Source organism: Papilio polytes, unplaced genomic scaffold, assembly GCF_000836215.1.
Source record: "Papilio polytes unplaced genomic scaffold, Ppol_1.0 DF824180.1, whole genome shotgun sequence".
Taxonomy (NCBI): domain Eukaryota; kingdom Metazoa; phylum Arthropoda; class Insecta; order Lepidoptera; family Papilionidae; genus Papilio; species Papilio polytes.
In genome coordinates, this window is record NW_013525024.1 from 230,420 (window position 1) to 251,042 (window position 20,623).

The following is a 20,623-nucleotide window of genomic DNA, read 5'->3' on the forward strand; positions in this document are numbered from 1 at the left end:
GGGTAATCCCCTAATCGACGTTACGTAATTTAAAAAAAAACATTACGTCGGCAAGTAACTTCTTTCGTCAGATTTTGCAAAACACTTGCAGAAATAATGTTGACCATGACCTATTTTATTGTTGAGAGTTAAATAAAAATCTACAGCTAGACTTTTAACCTACTTTTAGGTACCGAAAATAGAAAAGTAATTAGAACCAAAAAGTATGCTATGAAGCGAGGAGGAACATAAACAATGCCCTTGAAACTTATATTGTTGTTTGAAATTGTTACCCTAATCAAAAGCAATTGAATGTGATTACTGTCAATGAAATTGATTGTCTTCTCTAATATGAAAATATTTATCTACAAAGTATTAAAAAACTACGTAATCGTTTATTAGATTATATTACTTATCCACCACCACGTCAAAATAATTAGTTTATATAACATTATGATGCAAATTATAACTTTTATTGACGTAATTTCTAAAACAAACACAGTATTTGGTTGCTTATAATGTAATTTACTTTTCAGAGGTGGTGTGCACCCTAATCCTTGTGGTTGGGGTGCAGCGTCCACCTGGCCTTGGCTGCTAGCGCCATTGGTAAATGTCCTAGATCTCACCTCTATGTAGACATAGACGTAGCGTTGTCATGTATCTTTGTATGCCCTTTTTGTTTACAGCTATTTCCTTTAGAAATTTGCGAGTGTTTAGTAATTGTTGTTGTCTATAACAAAATGGTCCTATAGTTAACGTCGTTACATCGTATCATCCTCGTCACGTTATATTTATTCATATATTACGTTGTTTCATATTGTATAACCAATGTAAATTGATTACATTGTGATATCAATGTTTTAATTTTACGGCAGAAAGAACAAAGCCTTATTTTGTCTTATCTTGACATAAATAATTATGAGCATAGACAATAACTAAAGTGACATATTATCTTTTTTTTGTTATTTTTCTTCTATGAATTTGTTGATCTGAATTTGAAGTGTACAAATACAAAATGAATAACCTTATTCAGATTTATAGAACTCTGAAATATATACCTGATGTTAAATACAGGAAGAAGGTTCAGGAGAGGGAGGGTACGCAAAAGAAATGAGTGATGCGTTTCTACAAGCAGAACGAGCTTTACTCGGAAAAGAAGCGAGAACATCTGATGTGGTCATTAGCACTGCTCTTATACCTGGCAAACCTGCGCCGATACTTATTCTTGAGGTTAGTTATTATACAAAACACTTAATTTAAAAGATAACCTATTTCTAACACCATGATGTTAAATTTTTTTCATATAAACATAACCAATGTTTCAAGACATCAAATGATTGCTTCTAAATATTAAACTTTCTCTGTGTTAATATGTGTAGGATGCAGTACGGGATATGGCGCCAGGCAGTGTGATCGTAGATTTGGCTGCGGAGATGGGTGGCAATGTGGAGACCACAAAGAAAGGGGAGATCACCAAAGTGCATGGTGTCACACACATTGGCCTCACAGATCTGCCAAGCCGGATGCCAGCCCATGCATCCACACTTTATGCTAACAATATCTCTGGCTTCCTCTTTAGTGTTGGTGAGTTACAGTTTAGGTTCTTAATTGGTTATATGTTACATTTAACTTTGTATTTAAATTTAAAGATATACTGATTCAAGTAAACTGACCATTAGGTAACAATGACCATTTCTTCATTGATTTGGAGGATGAAGTTACCCGAGGAGCAATAGTGTTGAAAGCTGGAGAATTGCTCTGGCCGGCGCCCCCACCACGCAGCATGGCCACACCCACCACAACTACAAAAGCAACTGCAGCTGCCAAAGCGGAGCCTCCAAATCCATTCAATGAAACACTGAAAGATACATTCCTTTATTCCACAGGTAATTTCTTAATCTTATTATTTACTCAAAGAACTAAATTTCAATATGTATTAATAATTAATTTTACTAATATAAATGCTAAAGTTTAGTTAGATGGATGGATGGATTTGTTAGAGTTTGTATCCTAAACTACTGAATGGATCTTGATGAAATATGGCATAGATCTTGAGGATAGTGTGTAAGAACACATAGGCTACTTACTTTGTTTTTCTTTTTAATTCCATGTGGACGGATTCGCGGGCGAAATCTAGTTAAATATAGATACGTAAATCACTGTTTTGTAAGTATTTAACTATTTGTAGTTTTGCAGGCTTAGCCAGCTTGATTGGACTTGGCATAGCGTCACCAAATCCAGCATTCACTACAATGACAACTACACTAGCACTGTCAGGTAATAATTACATTCTTATTTATATACAATACCTATTTGTTGGTTTTTAATTCTATTTCAGTAGAAATAATAGTAACATAATTTAATCTATGTTCAGTAGCTTTACATTTTGGCATATTCTTATTGTTTGTTTCCAAAGTATGATAGTCCTATGTTAAATACCTTTAGCGTGCGTTCGCACGGGCAGACTTTGTACGCCGCGGTAAAGTTCAAGGTCAGCAGACTTTTTACGCCCACGAGATAGGTGTTCGGTGTCGGGCATCACGGCGGTGGGCGGCCTGCTGCTCATGGGCGGCGGGTACGTGCCCGAGACCCCCGTGCAGGTATTACATTGCAACTTTTTAAAGACAACCGTCAAGTAGAAGCAAATCTGCATTTTGTGTTGAGTGTGCCGGAGACCTAATTTTCCCTTTTATCTACCCATTTCTTAAAAGGAAAACGACGAGGATGATAGGAGGATGAGCAAATTTGTCGGGTTCAACTAAAAATAAAAAAATATAACAGCTAGTTAGCTGACATCAAATGTTGAATGACTTTGCATGTGACCCCGTTGAGGGGAAGGGAAATATGTTTTGTTCAAAATTGCCAGCCATCATAAATTTATAGTGCTTTGTAAATTATTTTACATTTGTTATTTAAGTATGTATATCATTTATATTATGCAGTTAAAGGATGCTATTTTTATCTGATAATGTTTTAAATATATTTGACTTCTTAAAGGAAAAAGATAAAATAAATCATGTCACATGACATTCCATGCAATTATTGTTTATCACTTTTATCATAAATTCACTGTAATGCAGTATTAATACCATATTGGATTAAAAAATGTAAAGACTCAAAATATTTATCAGAAAAACAAACAATCTAGATCATCATATTTAGTAAACTTGTGAGATGTATCATTTCCACTATAAATTTATGTTTGTCAATATAATTCTATACACACTATTTTACTTTTTAATTAATAAAATTACTAACTCCCTTTCTTGACAACTAGTTCTTCAATAATTTAATCTACTTATTCCAGTGGCTGGCCAGCACGGCTGCACTCATCTCTTTCGTCAACGTATTTGGTGGATTCCTTGTCACCCAGCGCATGCTTGACATGTTCAAGAGGTATTGATATACTTTAAAATATTATAACTACATGAATTAAAAAACAAATATATGTCATTTTAAGCCTGAACATTTTTGACGATTTTAAAGTCCATACTTTATTTTTAGACCTGGAGACCCACCGGAATATGGATATTTATATGGAATCCCAGCTGCGGCTTTACTCGGAGGATATATTACCACTGCAATGCAGGTATACAATCAGCTGCTTTATTCAAGCATACTAGGGGACGAATATACCAATCGTAAACGACGTTCTTTCAATGGAATTTAGAGAAAACAGCTTTTTCATTTAAATCATTGTTATGTATTTAAATGTCGTTTCAGTATTCGGCTGTAAATGTATTTAACTACATAAGTGACTGATTTATTTCACAACCAATTAAAAAATATTTGTATCCCAGGGTTACCCTGAAGTGCATCAGATGGCATACTTGGCGTCTTCGTTATGCTGCGTGGGCGCACTCGCTGGACTCAGCTCGCAGACCACTGCTAGGAAAGGAAACTATCTTGGAATGGTATGTTTTATTTATTTCATTGATATAGGAATATGTCTACTATTGCAATCGATGATTAGAAAAGGCATCCATAAATGTTGACAGCTACAAGACTCGACCCAAGAAGACCCGCTCATTGTAATCTTGATGACTTTAGTTTCAATCTATTGATCATTGTAAAGGCAGTGAGACATTGTTGACTACAAAAACATGAATCCTACATAATACAGTAATAACTGGTATCATTTTTATTTAATTTTCATCTTTTTATTAATTTTCTTAATTTAAATATGTAGTATCCATGTTTCAGTCTATAATTATGACTATATTTATCCTACTTAAATTTTGAAGTTCAAATTTATGTTATCTAGTCGTAGTTATACATTTAAAATATAACGTGGCAACTTGGGTTACAGCTAGTCACAATTTTGATGATTCTTTAGTAATATGAGATTGCAATAATAATTAAATATTCTTATGCTAGCAATATCAGACAGATATTATTATAATATATGTATTGTAGATCGGAGTAGCGGGCGGTATCGCGGCGACGTTGGGCGCAATGACGCCCAACGCTGAGGTGCTCGCGCAGATGATAGGTGTCGCTGGTATCGGCGGTTTATTAGGAACTGTCATCGCTAAGAAAATCGAGATCACTGACCTGCCACAACTGGTGGCTGGTTTCCACAGGTATGCAACGATTATTTGCTGTTACTTAATAGAAGGGCCAACCCGTCGATCAATCGCAACTGTTACTCCAGTGGCAAGGTGGCAAAGCAAAAAATATAAATACATGCACTCTTACAAATAAACGCGATATAAATTTAAACTTAGGAATAAACTGAGTATAACTAAATATTAGTACAAATTTTTGTTTGTGAGTCTGATAGACTATATAAATATTAGAAATAAAATGTATCAAATTCAAGAAATATGTAATTACTAGATCACTCAAATTTTTTCGTCTGTGAACAATAGATTTTGGGTTTAATTAAGTTGGATAACCCTGGTCGTATAACCGCACGACGGTATAAGATTTTCTCATGCTTTTGTATGTTTGTTTATATAAAAATATATTAAATGTTAATTTAGTTTGGTGGGCATGGCGGCGGTGCTGACGTGCGTTGCCACGTACATGCACGACTTCCCCGCCATGGCGCTGGACCCCACAGCCGTCACACTCAAGACATCGCTCTTCCTCGGCACATACATTGGAGGCATTACTTTCACGTGAGTACATTATATAATATCACAGACTAACTGTTGTTTGCGACTTCGTCTGCATGAAATTAAAAAAGTAATAAAGTATGTAGCGTTTTTTTATAAAATACCTTTCTTTAATAATAATGGTGAAAGAATTTATTTCAATAATCTAAAAATACAAATCTTCCTCTTTATAATAATAGTATAGAAAACTAAATTTGTATCAAATGTATTAATGGTTATATAAATAACTAGCTTTCGCTTGCGACTCCGTCCGCGTGGAATTAAATCAAAACGGAGTAGCCTATGTGTTCTTCCAGACTATCATCTACGTCTATGCCAAATTTCACCGAATTTCGTTCACCTGTTTAGGCTACAAACGCTAACAAACATGCATCCATCCATCGTAACTTTCGTATTTATAATATTTATATGAAGTATTCATTTCATTATTTCTTATTTATATACCAAACAGCCACGTATATTTAAAAAACTTAAAATACTAATATGAGTACTGTATTGCAGCGGTTCCTTGGTGGCGTACGGCAAGCTGCAGGGGTCGCTGTCGTCTGCCCCGCTGCTGCTGCCGGGGCGGCACGCGCTGAACGCTGGCTTGCTGGCGGGCTCGCTGGGCTGCGGCGGCGCGCTCATCGCGCTGCCCGACGCGCCCGGCCTGCCGCTGCTCTCCGCCGCCGCGCTGCTTAGCGGCATACAGGGACTCACGCTCACAGCTGCTATCGGAGGTTATAACGACTAGAAAATAAATATTTATTTAATAATATTTGCTCTCCTAATGTTAAAGGTACAGAGCTGATTTAAATAAATAATAATAAAAAAACGGCTCTGTTCCTATATAATTATATGTACACATTGAATGTATATTCTGAGATGGGCCGTGATTTCTTAATGTAATGTATCAGTTTTATTAATTCAACAGAATTGTAGTAGTATTATGTCATTTTTGTTAGAATGTAGTTCAAAACTTGTGCAGACATATAATGTTAGTTGTTCCACATACTAAAAGTTATTAGTTTTTACATATTTAATTGGTGTGTACGTAGGCGCGGACATGCCGGTGGTGATCACGGTGCTGAACAGCTACTCCGGGTGGGCGCTGTGTGCGGAGGGCTTCATGCTCAACAACTCGCTCATGACCATCGTGGGCGCGCTCATCGGCAGCTCCGGCGCCATCCTCTCATACATCATGTGCAAGGTAACTCACAACACTCACTTATACTCCACATACCTATCAATATATTTAAGAGAAATAGAAAGCGATAAAGATATATTGACACGAACTCACTGACACTTCTAATTTCAACTTCTATGACAAGATATGAGGACGACAAAATCGATACAGATGATAGATCCAGATGTAAATATGAATGAAAATCTGTATAAAATTATGTTGTTCAATCATGTCCTTTACTCTGTCTAGTTAATCATCACCAATATTTTCTTTGTATATGTATTTTAAGTAATAATTTGTTTAGGCAATGAATCGTTCATTACCGAACGTGATCCTGGGCGGGTACGGCGTGACGACGGGCGGGTCCGCGCGCCCCGCCGGCGCCACACACACGGAGCTCAACGTGGACTCCGTCGCCGACCTCATTCACCGCGCATCATCCATTATTATCACACCTGGTATACTGTTTATTAACTTTTATTCATTAACTAAGATAAATATTTATCTTCTTCTTACTTCCTCCCTCCATGCTTTCGGTATACTACCCCTCACGATGATTTAAGATACATATTGTAGTTATTTTTTTACATATGTTACATGTAAGATATGTACAAATACAAATTCGATTTTTTCAAGATTACTACTATTAAGAATTTAATCGAATACTTAGTTGTTTTGTTTGCATATTGTTTATAACGATATACTCTTGCAGGCTATGGTCTGTGCGTCGCTAAAGCTCAATACCCGATCGCTGAGCTTGTCGACATGCTAAAGAGCGCTGGCAAGAAGGTGCGCTTCGCTATACATCCAGTCGCAGGTAATTTAAACCATTTGATTTAAAACTATAACAAATTTGACTTATCGGATGTAGTGACCAGTCACTTTATGTGATAACAGTTATAATTATAATTAACAAATGAATTGTTTTGCAGGTCGTATGCCCGGACAACTGAACGTGTTGCTCGCAGAAGCCGGCGTGCCCTACGACGATGTCTTCGAAATGGAAGAAATTAATGATGAATTCCCAGAGACAGACCTTGTGCTTGTTATTGGTATGTAATGTTTACAACGAAGGAATTTTATTACATGTATACAAACACATATATCTGTTTATTTTTTTAAATGAAGAACAAAGTATGGAAATACATTTAAAAGACAACACGTAATATTTACTTTTCATTTTAGGTGCTAACGATACAGTTAATAGTGCCGCTGAAGATGACCCCGAATCACCTATCGCTGGTATGCCAGTTCTCAAAGTATGGAAAGCAGATCAGGTAAATTATCACCAATCTTTTCACATTGGACATTTCGTCTTACCCTTTTTCTCTTATTCACGTACTTGATGTTTTGTTTCAGGTTGTGGTTATGAAGAGATCTATGGGAGTCGGTTACGCTGCAGTCGACAATCCGATATTCTACAACCCTAACACCGCTATGTTGCTCGGCGACGCAAAGAAAACTTGCGACGCTTTACTGGAACGCGTGAAACATCTGGCACAGTAAAGTTAACTAAAACTATAAAAAGAAAGCCAGGTTTTTTTTATGTTAATTCTAGTTTCTATATTCTCTATCAAATGGTATAGTAGTAGTGAGAGTAGGTGGGGAATTATATTTTTTTATAAATCTAGTTAGCTGTTTTTGTATAAGAAAATTGGAGTATATGTACTTATATCTTTAATAGTTATAGATTAATTAACTATTCAAGTGGCATGCAATATATTACTATTGACTGTTGTTAAAACTGTAATGTAAATGTAAGGTCAACAAATTTATAATAATGTTAGATATTTCAATATGTGAGATTTAGGAGATTGTAATGTGTGTAATTTTAACGCACAAACTTAAATAAGGGTAAATGAATCCTATTTGCATCTCAAATCATTACTCCAAGTGTTAGTAAAGATTGTGGAGGTGAGAAGAGAAAAAATATTTTGCATTTATTAGCCCTTTTTTATATGGGCTTATGTTTGTTGCGTTTCAAATTGGATTTTATAACACTACTGACTGACATTGTAGATTGTAAACGAATTTATCAAATATCTTTATAAAGTTATTCATTTTTTTTTGCGCTTTTTTATATGTAAACATGCAATTTTATTTGAATCTTAAAAATTGTTAAGTTTTTGAAGTTACCTATGCAAAATATTTATAATTTAGTAGATTATAAAAAAAATTAGTGACGTAAAAATATCGACAGAATTTTAACAATTACTTAAAACTTTTCAAACTACAAGTTATTAGTATTTAGATTTTATTTTAATAAATGACTAAATGTTTAATAAGCATATAACTATAGTGTCATATCACAAATAAGACATGAAATGCTCTACACATGATAATTTTTATGAAAATGTGCTTAATTTGAATTGTTTAGACACAATAGATTTAGAAATTATTTAATGAAATTATATACATTGTTTTTTTTTTAATAACTAGAGATTATAAACAGATCATTCCATAATAAATAATTGTACATGAATGTTACTTATGAATTATAAATAGTTCAATTGCTAGAAAAATATTTTTGCTGTCATTTTATAGACATTAAGTTTTAATGAATGAATTTTTAAACGCATTTTATTCAAACATTTTATAAAATATTTCTTTAGTCATTTATGGTGTTTTGTATTATAGAATCATGTTATAAAGATTTCAAAATAAAAAAGAAAAAATAATTACAATTGTAATAGTTTTATTTGTTTACTACTTTGCCTTTATACCGTTTCATTCAAAGCAAGCCAATGGCCGATATCTCACACCTTACATTTCTCTTATGTCTATTTTTATTTTAACTGCGATGCATAGGCGTCACCAGCTGATTGGGGATTTGGGTCTCTAGGGTAGGCACCTTAACATTTTGATAAAATTTTTACATATAGGTATTTCATAATTTTCGAGTCTAGTGCGGCTGTAAACAGCAAAAGTTTACGAAGCAAGCTACGCATCTTCAATATCAAATGTCAATGTATAAGTATGTTTATGAAGTTAAAATTCATGATATAAAACGAATACAAATTTATCAGTTTACAGTAGTAAAACTTGATGGCATTTTAAGTTATCACCACTCTTTGTAAATGCTGCAACTAGCAATGTCCAATTTTGTTCTGTCACTGTCAAAAGTCAAGCCATACTTGTCAAAACTTTCATAGAAATAACAAATAAAAATAACACGAATAACTATTGATTTACTCAATAATCAATAGTTACATCAATGAAATTATGTAAATAATGGTATCAGGAGACTGCTTTACATAGTTATCATAAAAGAAGTTTAGGCTTCTACACGTATCAAATTGGCTCAGGACTTACCGCTAACGTCAGGATCTAAATTGACAGACATTCGGTAATTCTGTTTCAGTTAGTTTTGTAGTGTTCGTATTGAAGTAGTTCTGGTAGTTCTACTGTTTTTAGTTTATAATTTGCCGTACGCCGTTCGCCTTGTGTTCTTTACAATGGTATGTTATATGTTCATTTATGTAAACATATTACACAGTTGTGACCATTATCTCGACCTACTATGCTTTTATGGAAAATCTATAAATAAAACTGACTCAGGCCTTAACCTTTCCTTTAAAAATATTTATCAAATGTTCTAACAACTCTTTTAGAAGAAAGTTCTAATTTCCTCAAGTTTCTAAAATTATTCAGTTTTTTTTTTAAATTCCACAGCATATTTTTTTCTGATATTATTATTTTATTTTGAGTTATTTATCTATTATTTGTATATTGTAGGCGAATAATAATAACATGGCAGCAACAAGCAAATTTGCGCTGCCTGTAAGCAGTGAAGATAACATGGATGTGCTGGGCATGATCTACAGATTCTGTAAAAAGGTAAGTGGAGTATATTTATTTGTAAAAGTAATATCTAATTTTATTTTTACATGACAATACAGCTAATTTAAATGAATCGTTTCTTTTTTTTGATAAATGTAAATTTGGGTATGTTCTTTAATATTAAAGTGTATTCTTATTAGAATTTTTAATAACAAAAAAAAATAACCAAGTAACTATGAACTCTGATAACATGTGTGAGTCAAAAATGACCTTCAAGTAGCCACTAAAATATCTGACTCATTACAATAGTATGCAACCTTCAACTCATACTAAGTGTTAGTTAGTAAACAAATTTTTTAACATAACATTTAGAATATGTGTTATAGTTCCAATAATCATATATTGTATCCAAACATATTGTGTTTGTAATACCTTTTTTTGTTTGATAAGTGTCTCGTTTATTTAGCTTACTTATTACTTTGTTCAGTAACATTTGTAAAGATATAAGGATACTCAATTGATAAATGACAATTGACAAATATTGATGTTTAACTTTTTTATTTAGGTATTTCTATAATCTTAATAGATAATATAGATAATAAGAGCGTCGGTGGCTCAGTGGCTTGAGCACTTGACTTGTAATCTACAGGTCTTGGGTTCGAATCCCGCCGCCATGTACCAATGTGATTTTCGATTTTTTTCGAATTTTCATATGTACATAATTTACCCGACGTTCTTACGGTGAAGGAAAACATCGTGATGCAACCTGCACATATCGGTGAAGAAATTCAAAGATATGTGTGAAGTCAACCAACCCGCACTTGGCCAGCGTGGTTGACTATGGCCTAGTCACCCTAACTTTAGGGTAGGCTCCGAGCCCCTCGGTGGGGACGTATAGTGAGCTGGTGATGATGATGATGATAATCTTAATATTTCTTCTAGCATGTTACAATAACAATCATTAATTCATATTTAATTATCCATGAGGATATATCAAGAATATCTAAAATAAATGCAGTATAAAATTGAGTATTATATAATCTATCCATTTGTATATCTATATAATAAAATTGGAATGTCTATTTGTAATACCAAAAGAAAACTTCCAGATTTTGGGAAGATAAGGTTTTTGCATTGCCAATAACGAACATGGCTTTTAATTTTTTTGTATGTCTGCCTACATGCCATGTTCCGGGTAATCTCCGATAAGGCTGGGCATATTTCGACCAGACTTTCACTGAAGGTTAGCCGATATAGACGCGTGGACGAAGTCGCGGGCAACATCTAGTATAATATATATTAGATACAACATGTGTATTGGTTATTTAATATAATGTGTCTGTAAATTACCACCTACATGAATGCAGTCAATTAGACTAGGTATTTTTATCTGTGTGGCTTTAAGGAAGTCAATCTAATGTGAATAAATGAGCAACACTGCAGAAAAGCACATACTACATAAGGATGATTCTTATCAATGTGTCATTTTTTTATTAATTCTTATACATCTATCTTCTCAATTGTGTTTTATTACACTAATATTTTATATTTCCTTTTTACTAGTACTGTTTCTCTTATTTAATGTTATTTCAAAACATCTTCTAGAAAATGATGTAAATAACTGTAATGCAAAAATTATTTGTTTTATGGGAAATTATTTCTTATAAGAATTTAATCTTAGACATTTGTAAGAGCTAAGGCTTTGCTATTAAGATATGATGCATAAAAGGCTCCAGACAATGCCATTAGAAATAGTAGCAGTGGCTTTTGCCAACCTGTTCTAAAAATAACTATGACACCAATATGATAATGGAAGTTTTAATATGCCACATTCAATTGTGTGACCACACTTACGGAAAGTGTTTATCTGTTCATACGGAAACTAATACATGTTATAATGTGTATTTGGTGATTTAATTTAGTAACCAAAAATAAAAATAATACATATAAGAGTAAAAATAATAATAACAGATCCTGGGACTTTTCGATTATTAACTTTTCCCGCGACTTTACCAGCGATTATCTACTCATGAATATGTTCATATGGTTATCAATTTCTTTCGGTTTTTATTGTGTCCTTCATAATATTAAAGTATTTTAAGAAACCAAAGCTATTTTTATATAAGTGTTTGTGGTCAAACAATCTTTTATCTCTTAGTTTATTTCTTTAAACCAGAAAACATTTGGTAGAGTAATGAGAAACGACACATATTAACGTCTAAAGATAATGTATGTAAACAGAGAGGTTAACAGAATTATCTAAATTAGCATTGCATTGTCATGACTGTGTCACTTGTCTTCTCGTCAACATCTGTAACTAAATGTAATGAAAATACTGATTACAAAATATAAGTCTCATTTTCAGTTAAAATAAAATATGCTTAAGAATATATATTAAACGTTCATCATTCTGCTATCACAGCTTGAAACCAGAATCATTAGGAATTTTCTGTAATTGCTCGAAAATCATTACCTATCTTTTACCAATACTAGCTGTCGCTAGCAAACTTCGCTAGCGCAAAACATTCCCGTGTGCATCTTCATTTTAACAGCTATCTTCCAGTTAAAGTCCTGTCCAAATCGGATCACCCGTTCCAGAGATAGCGGTCCGATCGTCATTTTGACATCGCGGAATTAAAAACAAAATTAGCCTTTAATAAGCCTGTCTATGTCAGCTACCCCCCAGCGGAAGTCCCGTTGAAATTGGCCCAGCTATTTCGTAGATTACCCAGAACAAACGCGGCTTGCGGACAGACAGATAGACAAATATTTTTTGAATGCGATTATCGTTATTAGCTACGCAAATACATCATCTTTCCGAAATCTAGAACTTTTCTTTTGATATTACAGACACTCAAATGTTATTATATGTATAAAGATAATAAGATTTAATTAAGATTATGCTTATATTATTATTTAGTTATAAACCATTATTTCAGGTGTCGATAGTCGGTGCTGTATATTTAGTGGGTTATATGCAATGGAGCGTGGCTTGGCTCATCGGACCCGTCGTGTTATCCGTCATACGAGATCAATGGCGAAGAGAGAACGAGTACCGCCGCAACTTGGCCAAGGCCGCTGCCTCCTCCTCCGAAAAAGATATTGTTTTGGCGAGACTTGACGACCTTCCAGCCTGGGTGAGCTTATATAAATACATAACATAGATTTTTACAGCAAATTTACTATATGCTTTTTTAAAATTGGCACGAGTTAACTCTTAATTAGGTGTTTAAACTTGCTTTATGTCGATAAATGGTTTGGCTAAATGCTTTATAGCGACAGACGGTTATTGAATAATATCGCTAACAGCCTTTTATCGTTAGGCGAGGCCTTGCGTCAACCTGATTACGTCACGTTATATATCAACCCTATTTGTTACTTGTGTTTCATTAAACATGTCAATAATATAAGTATGTGTAACGTTTTAAATTGCTAAATCACTTTCCTAAGACAATAAAGATTTGTTTTATTTTCAGGTTTTCTTTCCTGATATAGAGCGAGCGGAATGGTTAAACAGGGTAACTATTTTATTAACTTTTGTTTTTTTTTTAATATAAATTCAGCAATTTAATAAAGAAAAATTGTTTCACAGATACTTCTACAAGTTTGGCCGAATGTGAATCACTATGCCAGAAGTATACTGAAGGAGTCGATCGAGCCGGCGGTTGCCGAAAGCCTGGCTAATTATAAACTCAATGGGTTCAGATTTGAACGTATGATTCTCGGCACAATTGTAAGTCAAATGAAGGACATTAAATTTACATTAAAGAATCGTACAGACCCAACTCTATTTGGAATCTGACGAAAGCTACCTCCTGCCTTTGTTTGATGGCTAGACTATGGTTTATGTCAATTCTATGTGCAATTCAAAATGTATAATAATTAATTTAAGGCCCCTCGAGTTGGCGGTGTGAAAGTATATGACAAGAATCTCTCGAGAAATGAAATTATCATGGACATTGACCTGTTGTGAGTATAAGTAAATTGTTTCATCATTTACATAAAAACTACGTATCTTGAAATACATACGCTATCAAATTTTTGTTTAACAGAAATGCCCAAACATTACTTATAAACTTTTGATTATAATTCCTTGATTTAGTGAAACCCCCTAAACATATATTATCTACCTATTAATTACCATAATGTATGGGTTCAACCATTCAATTTTCGCAACGTAGATAAAAGTTATTTCAACACTGTGAAAGCATTGATAAGTCCACCACCACTTACGTCACTTGAATGTTATCATATCCCTTTATAAAATTCTAATTTAATTTCTAGTTGATATGAGAAATGTAAGTTTTGTAACACTTCTAAATATATGTACAATGTAAACTTTTAACTTTGTATGTACACCTAATATTAGTACAATAGAACCTCGATAACTCAAACCTCTGTAACTTCAAAATATAATATGTTCCCTTCCCATCAGAGCCTAAAACCTCTATAACATAGACCTTTGATAACTTAAAACCTCTATAACTTAAAGTATTTTGTGCTTTCCTTGGACTTTAACTTATCGAGGTTCTACTGTATGTTATTTCCAGCTACGCCGGCGACTGCGACATATCTTTCGTCCTACAACGTATTCGAGGAGGAATAAAGGATCTACAGGTTTAATATTTCATTTAATATTGTTTGTATATCGTGATTTAGGTTTTAAAAGTATTTCTTTTATTATAGACTCTCTTATAGAAAAAAAAATAGAAAGTGTTAAAACCCCAAAACACAACAGATGAGAATAGACACTATATATTTAGTTGGTAGTTTTGCAGTATGTTTGAAAATATTTTTATTGACAGATCCATGGCATGGTACGTGTTGTGATGAAGCCCCTGATCACCAAGATGCCGCTGGTGGGGGGCCTGCAGGTGTTTTTCCTCAACAACCCCTCTATTGACTTCAACTTGGTCGGTGCTGCCGATATATTGGACATGCCTGGCTTTAGGTGAGTTTTATTTATAATAAAATTTTCGTATGTTTGTAATTTAAAATCACTACTTTATTGTAAACAATGTTAAACAAGTCTTTTTACGTCATGTATTGTGGAAATATTTTTTTTTTTTATTGTAATGATATATTTGTCAGTGACATCTTGCGTCGTTGTATCGTGGAACAAGTTTCTCGGATCATGGTGTTGCCTAACAAGCTGCCCATTAAACTGAGTGACGAGATACCCACTGTGGACCTCCGCATGCCTGAACCTGAGGTAAACACGGAGTTATTATTTACTCATACACATATAAAAATTAACTAGCTTTTGCCCGCGACTACGTCCTCGTGGAATTAAAGATAAAAACTAAAGTCAGTAGCTTATGTGTTCTTCCAGACTATCCTTTCCATTTAAGCCACATTTCATCGAGATCCGTTCAGTAATTTACAAGCTCTAACAAACATCCATCCATCGAAATTTTCGCATTTATAATATTAGTAAGATGTATTTTTTTTAGGGTGTACTTCGTATACATCTTGTCCAAGCTCAAAACTTAATGAAAAAAGATGTTTCTATGTTAGGTGAGTGAAGTTCAAATATACCTTTGATTTATTTGTATCTTAAAGTAAAAATTAGAGTATTTATCTCATATCATATGTTTTTTCTATATCCAGGAAAGGGTAAGTCGGATCCTTACGCGATAATAACCGTTGGAGCGCAGCAATGGAAGACCAAACACATAGACAACGACGTCAACCCTCACTGGGACTTCTGGTGCGAGGTAAGTGTTTCATAGACAATTGTACATTTTTTATCTCGCACTGGTTAAGGATATTGCACTTTTTTGCACAGATAACTTTAAAATTGAAACTTTTTCAACTAATTGTTGTCTATTTTTTATGAAACCATTTATTAAATTGCACTTTTCTAAGATGCGTTGGTTTTTGCTACTATTTTGATTAAATTAATATCCTATTTTTCTAAAAAGTATTCGTAATTTTAATATCAAACGTGCGAGAAATTAACGCATTTTTTTATTCTATGTTCTGCACACGAAAAAACAAAGTGGCATTTTGTTTGCTTTTTTATAAAATGACAAATTTGTGACTAATTTAGTTCGTATGTAAATAATGTTATTTTAAATTTTATATACATTTTGTGGCATGTAACAAAGTTAAGTTAATAATACCAATTTTTATTACTTTTTAATTAAACTTTATTGAGAAAGGTTGATTAATATTTTAACATTTAATTATCTTTGCATGTCACTAAAACTATATCAATATCTGTTATGGAATGTTTATGTAACTAATTTACGTTCAAAAATTATTCTCATTGATTCATTTCAATTAAGATGAATGAATATTTTGTATTCCATACCAACTCCAGTTAATACCAAAACCAGTAAAGCTGGTAACACTAAATTTTTATTTTGTATTTCTGCATATGTTATATTTTTCATGAGATGTGGTGCAAACCAAGAGTTGCGTAAAATTAATTTACGAATAAAAACTTAGGTCCCATAATGTAGAGTAATATGCTTTACTGCAAGTTTTTAGTAATGTCATAAAAAAGGTGATTATAGCCTTGTTTGACAGATTGCAATGTTTATAATTCATGAAAGATTTAACAAAAATCAAAACTTTTTTATATTCTAGTAACATAGCTTGATTATATTAATGCTTTGGGTATTTAATTAGACGTTCCTTCGACGCCGCATCCTTCTTTTCTATCTCTAGCGTTCCATTCTATTGTCTGTGCAGACATTTCGAATGAATAAAACATAATTGGCAATAAGTTAGTGTGAATTTGATTTTCTTTTCCTCTACTCATATGTTTGCGTCGGACTTGTGCGTTCGGCGTAAAGGCGCGTATTATGCAATCGCTGGGTCAAGCGTTGGAAATAGAAGTGTTCGACAAAGACGAAGGCAACGACGATGACAAGCTCGGCAGGTGAGTGAGGCGCGACAGCCCGGGTGACGGCCGCACTGGTGACAGGCACACGCTTCAGTAAACGTGGACGATTACGACTGATTATATCGATTATTTAATCATGTTGAAAATCGATTATCGAAGTCAAATCGATTTTGTAGATGGTGACCGGATTCGAGCATAAAGTGCATGATTACATCATAAACACATCTGATTGGGTTTGCGAATTGGACAAATCTTCACTATCTTTCCAAATTTTTTTACATATTTCACCATCAATAATCGTCTACATTTACGCTTGGGGCATGACAAGTATAGAAGCTTGCAACTAGCAGTAGATTAAATAGTATAGTTTATTATTTGCTTCTTTTGTTTTAGGAAGTCCAAGAAAGTAAAAAAAAAAATCATTTTTGTATGTTTCTTAGACTTCTTTTAATCACGCTCATTATAAGATAATATACATATTTGAGAGAACATGAAATTGAATTACCACTTTTTCAGCTAAGATTAAGTAATATTAAAGAATTTCGATTAATTAGAAAATTTCACTGTCCTCTCATTGTTATCGACATTGCTTGCACAACGTATGCTTTTATTGTTATAATCCAAAACTTTTTTAAATCCAACTTTATTTGTAAGTATAAAAATATTTTTTACAAATTAGGTCCAACAACATTTGTAATAATCTTTTAACTTTTCAACGTCATATTTCAAAATTTAATTTAAGTATTTTTTGTTTGGCCAGATCTTTATAATAATTGTATTTTCGGTAATACAGATGTTTACATTAAACTTTGGTAAATTAGATATCCTTGTGTTAGCAGGGCCAGGCAGTGATATAGACGTAGAAAGATGTTCTTAATAATGTTGTGTAATTTGTCCTAAGGCGATAATAAGCTCGCGGAAGAGCCAGGTGCTGCAGTGCGAGCTGTGGGACTGGGACCCGGGGATGGGCATACAGAACGATGATTATCTCGGCAGGTCCGTTGCGATGACGTCACTAAGACCTACACCAATACCCCGATTTCATGTGTTTTTCTTTTGCGTTTATGTCACATGGTTTTTTATGTCATCCTAACAGTTTTTATAGACTTGTATAAATTGTTATTATTAATTTTTTTAGAGTTTCTTTTGAATTTTTAGGTGATGTAAAGATTCATTTCCACTGGGCCATTTTAATTTGTGTATATTTTTGGTGTTGCTAATGTCGTGTGGTTTTTTTGTTTCCCTAAATGTAGGTGTTAGCAATTCCCATTATAGGATAATAATGAAGTATCAGTAACATTAAATATACGATTTAGGTTTATTGCTACTAATAACTAACTGTTGAGCGTATGTTGAGAGTAAATATTAAAAAATATAGTAACACTGATTGTATGGAGTGAATTGTGACAGTCAATGCTGCAAAGCAGCGCTACCAGCGTCACCGTCAGGCTTTTCGACTGGGACCGCGCGGGGAGAGACGAACGCCTGGGCAGGTCTGTCGTCTAACAGATTGTGTACGCACGAACAGTAGCGTATCATCTTGCTAGAGTACCGACGACAACAGATACAGGGTGGTCAGGTTGTAAATGAAATATCGAAGCATTTAAATCAAAAATGTATTAAGATTTTTGCAATTAAAATGAAAATGTAGACAACCTGGCAACCCCATTCTACATACTAAATTCATACATAAAAGTGAACGAAATAACACGTTTACCACAGCACCAGGCACAAATGCTTGCCATTGACTGTCACCAAATTGTAACGTCTCTGTAGTCTCTAAAATAAATAACAAGACATTATACTTGTCTTTATATAAATTGTATGAAATAGACATCGTTACTTACACTACTTTTACTAACATTGTTTTCACTAATTACAAATTTTAATTACGTTTTATTTTTGTACTAAAAGTTTTTATAGAAATTGCATTTATATTATTTTAAGCAAAATTCGAAATAGAAAATTAACATTTAGCTTTAGAATTTAGTAATTTTTTTTATAGCAGTTTCTGTTTCGAATTTCACGTATAATGATTTTTCAAATTAACATCTGACCTATTTTTTCATATTTTTTATTTATTTGCTGTTGTAATCTTAATGTTGTGAGTTTAAATTTCACTTTTTCTTCACATCTAAATAACTGGAAATTCTCTTTCAGCAGAAAACGTTCATTTAAAGCTTTACTTACAGTGCTAATAAAGCTTTGCCTATGTTTTAATTAATACTACTAACATTGCGTGTTAAATGTGTTCTCTAATAAATACAATATAGTAATAAATGTTATGAGTGTTGTAAAAAATGTTTTAAGGTTAATTTATTTAAAAAAAATAAAGTTACGTGAACTTACAGATGTTCCTTGGATATTTCTCAAGTTGTGCGCGCCGGCCGATTGGATACGGTAAGCCATGAGTTTTCATTGTCAAAACATGTATCTATACATATTATCTTACAGTAACTCAAGTACCTGTACTGACATTTTTTTGAGTTCTTTATGTATATTTCAGTGGCAAACTCTGCAGCAAGCAAAACATGGGAAGGTGTACCTTCGTCTCTCATGGCATAGACTATCTACCGACTTAACCGACCTTAGTCACGTGAGTAAAAGTTTGAAATGAATGTATGAATTTAGATTATTTACTTATAATGTTGTTTATTGTGTCTTTCAGGCTATAACAGAGACCCAATTAGTGAAGACCGGTGAACTTAGTTCGGCTGTGTTATCCGTCTATATTGATTCTTGTAAGAAACTGCCGGTAAGATAATCAATATTTTGATGTATTGTATATGTGCGAATATGTCTTACAATTTATATTTTTCTCGTAGAACGCAAGAACAGTTTCTCGGCCCGACCCGTACCTCACGGTGACTGTGGGTAAGAAGACAGAGAACACGGCGGTGCAGATGCGCACAGACGACCCTGTCTACGAGATTGGATACTCCTTCCTCGTACAGAACCCAGAAATTGATCTATTAGAAATTAAAGTAAGAATTTTTCGTTAATTTTAATGAAAACTTCAGTTTCTACGTCATTACTTCAATAATCGATTTACTGCCTTATTTATGTAACGGATTTTTTTTCCCTAACATGTTTGAGTTAGGGACTTGCATGTAACAGGAGTTAGACTTTTTTGTAAGAGAATTTATTATAATGTGACTTGTGAATGTAGGCATTGGATCAAAAAACTGGCAGCATCCTGGGACAACTGACGTACAGCATTCGAGCCTTGCTGAAGGAGAAAGACCTGTGCATGTTGACGCAGCCGATCACGCTGCAGAAATCAGGACCCGAGTCGAAAATTATCCTCGCTCTACAGTTGAAGGTACTTCAAATTATATATCTATTTTATCTATATCTATACTTGCTGACATACTTTAAGCTATATATTTTCACGCTATTAAACTTAGGGTGTAAATAAATTGGAAAAACCTTCATGTTGCAAAGTGTGGTCTCTTTGGCAAACTACAAACGTCAAGGAAGCAAGGTTGCCATAGTAACGGTAATTGTTATACAATGTCTAAGGTCTTTGTTGTCATTTGTGCATTTGAATATTGACAGCGACAATTCTAAATTTCACAAATGTAAGCAATAAAGTAAAGTTTTTATAATTTAGAGCAGCAAGTAGGAAATAAAACTACATTAGCTTTTTAAAAATGTGTATTGCATTGTAGATTTTAAAAGAAGCCATAAAGGAGGAGGACGTAGATACTGAGTCGGTATCGGATG

General features: G+C 33.5%; 2 protein-coding genes across 2 annotated transcripts in view; both read left to right on the plus strand.

Annotated features, from left to right (window-relative positions):
* LOC106110965 (NAD(P) transhydrogenase, mitochondrial-like) overlaps positions 1–8,946 on the plus strand; it is an 11,928-nt gene extending 2,982 nt beyond the window's left edge. Inside the window, exons 6-23 of the mRNA XM_013292934.1 lie at positions 503–585; positions 1,054–1,209; positions 1,359–1,563; positions 1,659–1,865; positions 2,176–2,298; positions 2,497–2,579; positions 3,287–3,375; positions 3,484–3,568; positions 3,780–3,893; positions 4,396–4,562; positions 4,965–5,102; positions 5,601–5,818; positions 6,137–6,288; positions 6,569–6,722; positions 6,977–7,081; positions 7,197–7,316; positions 7,450–7,541; positions 7,624–8,946. Coding sequence (XP_013148388.1) covers positions 503–585; positions 1,054–1,209; positions 1,359–1,563; positions 1,659–1,865; positions 2,176–2,298; positions 2,497–2,579; positions 3,287–3,375; positions 3,484–3,568; positions 3,780–3,893; positions 4,396–4,562; positions 4,965–5,102; positions 5,601–5,818; positions 6,137–6,288; positions 6,569–6,722; positions 6,977–7,081; positions 7,197–7,316; positions 7,450–7,541; positions 7,624–7,770 — 2,438 coding nt within the window. The 3' untranslated portion in view covers positions 7,771–8,946. The remainder of the gene's footprint in view (positions 1–502; positions 586–1,053; positions 1,210–1,358; positions 1,564–1,658; positions 1,866–2,175; positions 2,299–2,496; positions 2,580–3,286; positions 3,376–3,483; positions 3,569–3,779; positions 3,894–4,395; positions 4,563–4,964; positions 5,103–5,600; positions 5,819–6,136; positions 6,289–6,568; positions 6,723–6,976; positions 7,082–7,196; positions 7,317–7,449; positions 7,542–7,623) is intronic.
* Positions 8,947–9,382: 436 nt separating this feature from the next.
* Positions 9,383–20,623, plus strand: part of LOC106110966 (extended synaptotagmin-2) — a 13,049-nt gene continuing 1,808 nt past the window's right edge. Inside the window, exons 1-18 of the mRNA XM_013292935.1 lie at positions 9,383–9,722; positions 10,000–10,101; positions 12,984–13,181; positions 13,521–13,562; positions 13,637–13,777; positions 13,937–14,013; positions 14,595–14,661; positions 14,850–14,995; positions 15,136–15,256; positions 15,498–15,561; positions 15,655–15,761; positions 17,799–17,893; positions 19,249–19,297; positions 19,404–19,493; positions 19,566–19,652; positions 19,723–19,881; positions 20,067–20,219; positions 20,569–20,623. Coding sequence (XP_013148389.1) covers positions 9,720–9,722; positions 10,000–10,101; positions 12,984–13,181; positions 13,521–13,562; positions 13,637–13,777; positions 13,937–14,013; positions 14,595–14,661; positions 14,850–14,995; positions 15,136–15,256; positions 15,498–15,561; positions 15,655–15,761; positions 17,799–17,893; positions 19,249–19,297; positions 19,404–19,493; positions 19,566–19,652; positions 19,723–19,881; positions 20,067–20,219; positions 20,569–20,623 — 1,756 coding nt within the window. The 5' untranslated portion in view covers positions 9,383–9,719. The remainder of the gene's footprint in view (positions 9,723–9,999; positions 10,102–12,983; positions 13,182–13,520; positions 13,563–13,636; positions 13,778–13,936; positions 14,014–14,594; positions 14,662–14,849; positions 14,996–15,135; positions 15,257–15,497; positions 15,562–15,654; positions 15,762–17,798; positions 17,894–19,248; positions 19,298–19,403; positions 19,494–19,565; positions 19,653–19,722; positions 19,882–20,066; positions 20,220–20,568) is intronic.